General features: G+C 62.6%; 1 protein-coding gene across 2 annotated transcripts in view; it reads left to right on the top strand.

The window, feature by feature from the left end:
* Positions 1–2,880, top strand: part of LYNX1 (Ly6/neurotoxin 1) — a 5,921-nt gene extending 3,041 nt beyond the window's left edge. Inside the window, exons 6-7 of one of the 2 annotated variants that reach the window (XM_024741311.1) lie at positions 1,737–1,821; positions 2,230–2,880. In XM_024741311.1, the coding sequence (XP_024597079.1) occupies positions 1,737–1,821; positions 2,230–2,391 (247 nt within the window). In that variant the 3' untranslated portion in view covers positions 2,392–2,880. The remainder of the gene's footprint in view (positions 1–1,736; positions 1,822–2,229) is intronic. The other variant, XM_024741309.1, reaches the window with a different exon arrangement.
* Positions 2,881–6,672: the final 3,792 nt, after the last annotated feature.

Genomic DNA, 6,672 nt, shown 5'->3' with positions numbered 1-6,672 from the left:
AGGACGGTTTGGGAAAGAAGGATGCAAAGGGCCGCGCTCCCTCCCCGCGCAGCCGGGATCCCCTCGCCCCTCGCAGCGGCTTGACTGCTATCCGGGCGGCAGCAGGATCCCGACTGAACGAGTGCTGGGTGCGCCGGCCTTGGCCCCAAAGGGTTTCGCGGGCCCCTCGACCTCTGACTCTGCCCACGGGGAGGGCGGGAGCTCCGCTCCGGCTGGAGCGCTCCAGCCTCAGCTCAGGGAGTGGCTCTCAGGTGCCCCCAGTCAAGCTGGGCCTTGGGACCCCCCAGAGACCCAAGAAAGGGCATCATTTAAAAGGCACCCACCCTGGGCTTCCCTGGTGGCGCCGTGGTTGAGAGTCCGCCTGCCGATGCAGGGGACGCGGGTTCGTGTCCCGGTCCGGGAAGATCCCACATGCCGCGGACCCTGCGCGTCCGGCGCCTGTGCTCTGCAACGGGAGAGGCCACAGCTGTGAGAGGCCCGCGTACCGCAAAAAAAAAAAAAAGGCACCCACCCTAGGTGAGCCCCGCCATCGGCCAGCTCGGGGAAGCCCGGTCTGCCCAGCGTCTGCTGTTCTGGATCCGGGTGGCCCGGGGAGCCGGGCCCTCCTTTCAGTGAGGCCAGTCGATGTGCAGCGTTGTGCCCGGGGTCACACGGCACCTGAGGCCTCCTCAGCTGACCAGTGCCCCCAGCTCCAGTGTCCGGGGAGGGGCCAAGGAGCCCCTTCAGGTTGGCACGGCCCAAGTGTGCAGGATGGTGGCAGGTGCCCACGTGGGGAGTTGTCCCTGGAACTCAGAAGCCCTTGGCCCCTAAGCATGGCCCCTGTCAGGGGGACCTGTGCTGGAAATTCCCTCTTGAGAGCTTCCCTCTGGGACCGCCAGACCTCAGGGTATCCGGTCCTTAGGCAGGCCTGGGTCAGGCTTCCCGGAGGGCCAATAAGCAGAAGGACCGAACCCCAGACAGCCGTCCAGGTGGCCCCTCCCCCTGATGCCCAGTGTGGTGTGAGCCCCTCCTTGGGGGAGGCTGGGGGGAAGCCAGACCCCACCCCCAGCTCCTCCACCCAGAGACTCCCAGGAGTGGTCCATCTCAGGGAAGTGACCACACTCCCCGCAGAGTTGGCTGCGGGGCCACGGCACCTCCAGATGCTTTCTGGGAGGGAGGGCAGACCTGGGCAGACTGCCCTCCTGACTCAGCAGGAGAGGCCTGGGAAGCACCGTCACTGCCCTGCTTGTGCAAGCACTCTGTCCTGGGTCCGGTGGCTCCTCGGCTAGATCGGGTCCTCCCTCCCTCCCTCCCTCCGTCCTGTCCTGGCGGGGATGGAGTAGAGCCCTGCCTGGCCCCCTGTGGGCTCTGGGGTCGCTGAGAGCAGGGATCCAGCAGCTGGGCGTGCTTGGTGTTGGGGGAGCTTCTCACACCTGCCTCTTGCCTCCATCTGTCCGACCCTCCTCCACCCTGACCTGGTCCCATCCCAATACCCGTGGCACTGCCCCCAGCACCGGGGATGCTGCCCATCCCACCTCCACAGACTGGGTTCTGCCTGGCCCGGCTGTGGTCAAAACTCAGCACAGACACACCTAACGTGTTATGCTCACGCCCTGGCCGGGCCCCCTAGTGGGAAGCGTGTGGCACTGCAAAATCAGGGGACCGCACCAGTAGTGCCCTTGGAAATCAAACAAGTCAACTTGTCCCAACTGACTGTCCATGAGGTTAGTGACTAACATCTGCCCGTTTCCCTGCAGTTGTGGCTCTAAGCACTGCAAGACAACCCTGCAAGGTAGGAGCCGTTATCATGCCCCTTTCACAGATGAGGAAACTGAGGCACAGGTGAAGTAGTTGCCCAAGCCAGGTGGGACTTCTTGTCCCCCGCCCCCACTGCACCCCTGCCCCACCCTGCAGTCGCTTCTCCCATCAGCTGGGAGAGGAAGGGGAAGCTGAGAAGGTGGGTTTATAAATTTAAGAGGATTTTAGCATGTGAAATCATTGTAACAGCTTAGGGTCAGGAAAGGAGAAAATCAGCACCAGGAGGTTTGAGAAGCCATGAAAGACAGAGTCAGGCCATCCAGCCCTGTGTCTGGGTGCTGGGCCAGGGGTGGAATAGCACAGAGGAGGGCAGAGGGGTGCCAGGCACTCCGAGCTCGCCTGGCCCAGACCCCTTCCCCACCTGTGTCAGGATCGTGGGTCAGCAGGCGGAGAGGCCCAGGCTCTTCCCCGCGGCTCTTCGCGGTGTTTCAGATCTGGAAGCAGCCTGCCTGTCTCAGGAGCGGCTGCTTGACTGTGTGGCGGCACCTCCACGGACTCCTGTGCTGTCCATCTGCCTGGAACACAGCTGCGGCCCCGGTGCAGACGGACGTGCGGAGGGGAGGCTGGACAGCTGCTTCTCACCTCCCTTTGTAACAGCTGATTTGTGGTGATGAACGTGTATTTTTTTCATGATTCCATCATGTATTTTTTTCATGATTCATCCATCGTGTATTTTTTTCATGATTCCAAACCTCTGAGAAAGGTGAAAAGAAAGTGAGAGCTCTCTTTCATCTCTCCCCCTCCCCCAAATTTTGTTGGATCCTATCCCTCGGGCTGATCTGGAGCTTGTCCTTCACACCTCTGAGCCTCTGTTGTCTTGCTGATAAAATGGGGACAATAGCGCCCACCAGGCTGCCCAGTGGGGCCAGTAACTGCCCAGTCTGGGGCCTGGCACACAGGAAGCACCGGGTGGACAGATGGATGAACGGACGGACAGACGGATGGATGGTGCCCTTTCCATCCACTTCCTGACCCTACCCAGCATGAGCATCGACTTCAGGCCACGGCCCCCCTCCCTCACACGGCCTCCCAGAGAGGTCTCGTTTGCACCTCCTCGAGCTAGTGAATAAACGGATGAATATGTGTGTCGACTTTCTGTCCCACCAGCCACCCCTCCTGCGCTCACCTCTACCCTGTGGGCTGGTTTGCTGGTCCTGCTGGCTCTGTCTGTCCTAGACTCCCGCCCACCCTGGGTCGCCCAGTCTTGACCTCGGAACCAGCCCTGGTCCAGGGCAGGGGGTGACCCATGGGAGGGATGGGAGCCAGGCAGGCGAGGCAGGAAGACTCCCAAGGTTCACGGGAGCGGCCCCATTTCTGGTTCCCTGGGAGCGAGGCAGACCTACCACCTCACCCAGCGGCCCCCTGGGGAAGGCTGACGGGGCTGGTGGGGGAGGTAGGACCCCAGGAACTCACCCACCGCCCAGCTTTCTAGCTCCTGGCACCGGCTCTTCCTTTCTGCCTGGGAACGGGGTCTGAGACCGACTACCCACAGGGGCCCACCAGATAGAGGGATGGACAACAGCCACTCGGGCTGCCAGGGCAGACAATGGCCTCTGGGCCGGCAGGGCTGGCCCCCTTCAGACAGCCACCCACACTGCCCCCACGGTGCACCTCCTGTTTTGGCAGAATGGCTTGGCTGGCGCATCGCCCCCACAAAGTCTGGCTCCTGCTCTCAGGAGGGTCCTTCTGGGCTCTCACCCATCATGGGGCCTCTCAATACCAAGGGCCTTTCTGCTCCCCGCCCCCCAGCACTGGGCAAACACCCACAGGTCCTGGGCCCTGCGATACAGTCACGATCATGACCAGGGTCCCTCGTCACTCCCAGCGGGTAGGCAGTGCAGAACCACCACTTCTGGAGGGAGGCCCATTTGACAGACGGGAAAGCCGAGGACCGTGCTTTGTGGCTCTTCGGAGGGCAGCTGCTCCGCTAACTCACCGCAGGGGGCCGTGCTGGTGAAGCTTCTGGTTTCGGCGGGCCCTAAGCTTTGTTTGCATGTTTAGGGCCAGGGCCTGGCCCCCAGGCCTGAGCCAGACCCTCATTCCTGTTCACCCAGGAGGCCAGAGGCTGTGTGCTGAGGGTTCATCGTGTGTCACGCCACCTTACGTGATCCCCAATCGTATCATTTGAGGACCAGGAAAGAGGTTTATGGAATTAAATGAGGCTCTCCGGAGGCCACACAGCCATCGAGCCTGGGGACCAGGCTGGACCCCCGTGCTGCCCAGGCCCCAGTCCAGTTCCTCGGCTGCACTGGCCTCTGGGGCGGGGCAGAGCAGCAGCTGGTATAAGACGGCAGCCCGGGCGCCCTGGGAGCCAGGCCTCCCCCAGGAGGACATGAGGCTGCTCCTTGGGCTCCTGCTGGCCGCTGCCTTGAACCTGGAGCTGGGTGAGTCCAGGGGTCACGGCCACCTCCTTTCCAGCTCTCCCCGCTTGCTCTAAGCCTGCCCCTCCGATCTCGGCCACCACTAAGCTGTGACTCCCACCTTGGGGGAGCCCACTTCCTGCCCCCGCACCCCCTTTCCTGAGGCACTGGCCCTCCCATCCACCAGCTCCTACCCTCTGCCCAGCCCCTCCCCGGACCTGCGGGCCCATCAGCTGAGCCCTCACCCTGTCCTCGTCCCTGCAAGAGCTGCGGACCGCTCAGTGCCCTGCCCCTGGCTTGACCCCTCCTTCCCCCACCCGCACAGGCCTTCCCCGTCCAGCAGTGACCCCGCCCCCCTGGCTGCTCCTGGGCCCGCCCTCTCCTGCCTTCCCCCTTCCTCTCCCCCAGGGAGGATCCAGGCCGCTCCCCTTCCGGTCTGGCCTTATTCTGGAGGCAGTTTTCCCACTCCCATCTCTGCAGTCTTCTCTGGCTCTGCCCACATCCACTGTCGCTGGCTGCATCTGCCCCTGAGGCCTGCTCGAGGGCTCCTCGGGGACATGCCCCCAAATGGGGCTGCCCACACCTGGCCTCGTCATCTCCCCACCGACCCCTGTGTTGGGGTGGCATCTCCACCCACCCAGATGCTTGAACAAGACCAGCTGGGCCCTCCCGATCCAATCCCAACCAGCCCACTCCCCCAGCCCTCACCTGTTTTCCCATCTGGGTCAACACCCACCTCACCAGCCCCATGGCCCTAAATGAGACGGACAGAGGAAGCATCTGGACAGCCCCGGCCCAGGCCCGGCACTCCCCTTCCCAACTGTTTCTGGGATCTGCCCACCGTCTCCCCTCGCAGGGACCCTGGGGAAGGGGGGGTCTCTGCCCTGTGGGAAAAGACTGTGAGGCTCGGGGCCCAGGCCTCACCAATGACCCCCGAGAACTGCCCCTGCGTCATCAGGGTGGATGGATGAGGACAGGAAGACTGGGCAATCTGAGCTCAATGCAGAGAAAGCCCTTGTCACCGCCAGGGCTGGGTCACGGGGGCTGGGCAGCCTCCTCTCCCTCCCCCGGCTCAGCCTATGGCCAGGGGATCATGGGAGCCCTGCCGGGTGCTGAGAGTCCACTGAGACGTTGCTGAGTGGAAAGAGACGGTGCCATTGTGCAGGAGTTGCCCTCAGCTCTGTCCCTATGTCTATGCGTCCATCTGTCTGTCCCTACGCCTGTGGCTGCAGTCCAAGCCTTGCAGTGTCACCAGTGCAAGGGCTTTGGAGGATGCTCCCACAAGTCCAGATGCCCAGCAGGCTCCAGCCTCTGTATCACTATTGCCACCCATGAGTAGGGGGTGCGGAGCGGGCTGGCCACACCCTCCTGGCCCAGGTGGGGAGAGCCAAGCTCAGAGGGGCATAGCCTGACCCAGGTGTCCAGCAAGTCAGGAGCAGAGCAGGGAGAGAACCCACTGGCCTCAGCCCAGAAGAAGGCCTGAGAGAGGGGACCAGGTCCACCCAGGTGACCCTCCGCCCCCAGGGGCCCCCATCAGGGGGTTTGGGGGTGACGGCCAAAGGGTAGGGGTTTCTTTTTGAGACAATGAAAGTATTCAAAAACTGACTCTGATGGTTGCACATATCTCTAAATATGCCAAAAACATTTCACATGGGTGAACTGCCTAGTATGTGAGATATACCCAATACAGCTGGTGAAAAAAAAGAAAAAACATTTTAGGAAAAACAAGACTCAAAATTCAGATTGAGAAAGAGTCATGATGACGTAAAAATCTAAAAAATGCGTGAAAAATGCCATAAAACTAAAGGAAGAGGAGGATTCGAACGCGGAACCACTAGACCAGGAATCCACCCTGGAGAAAGGAGTGGGGACCCCAGGCCAGACAGGTGCCTGACAGAGGCAGGAGTCAGGGTGCAGGAGAGCCCTCACCCTCTGCTGCTCCCTTCCAGGTAGCCTGGGGGTCTTCCTCAGGTGCAGGGGTGTCTCGGGTTGGGGTGGGGGGAGAAGGTAGAGAGCCCCACCAAGGGAGTTGCAGAGGTGGGTGAGGAATCCCCAATCCTAAGAGGGGGGTCATGAGGGTGCGGGGAGGGGCCAGACTGCGGGAGGCGGAGGAATGAGGAAGGGGCAGGCAGGGGCGGCGGAGGACCACAGAGGAGCAGGTGTCCAGGTGGAGGCAGGTGGGCCCCAGTGGGCAGGTGGCGGGTCTCCGTACCTCTGCCACCCACGGGAAAACCAGTCCCCCTGATTTGCTCGGCTGACCAGTCTGGTGGCTGCAGTGGGTATTCACCATCCCCGCGGGGCAGGCCCGGGACCGCGCGCTGCAGGGACGAGACTCAGGGGACACAGCTGGCGCTGCTGGCGCTGGTGCTGGCTGCCGGCTGTGATCTTGGTGAGGGGTGCGGGGCCGCCAGAGGGGGCAGTGCCTGGGGGGTTGGGGGGATGGAGGGAGAGGAAGAAAGCAGGCAGGCAGAGGAGATGGGGTGTGCAGAGGGAGAGGTGGGAGTGGGGTGGGCCA

Source organism: Neophocaena asiaeorientalis, unplaced genomic scaffold, assembly GCF_003031525.2.
Source record: "Neophocaena asiaeorientalis asiaeorientalis breed wild unplaced genomic scaffold, Neophocaena_asiaeorientalis_V1.1 scaffold177, whole genome shotgun sequence".
Taxonomy (NCBI): Eukaryota; Metazoa; Chordata; class Mammalia; order Artiodactyla; family Phocoenidae; genus Neophocaena; species Neophocaena asiaeorientalis.
Note: the sequence above shows the minus strand (reverse complement) of the source record. Positions and strands in the feature narration are given on the sequence as shown.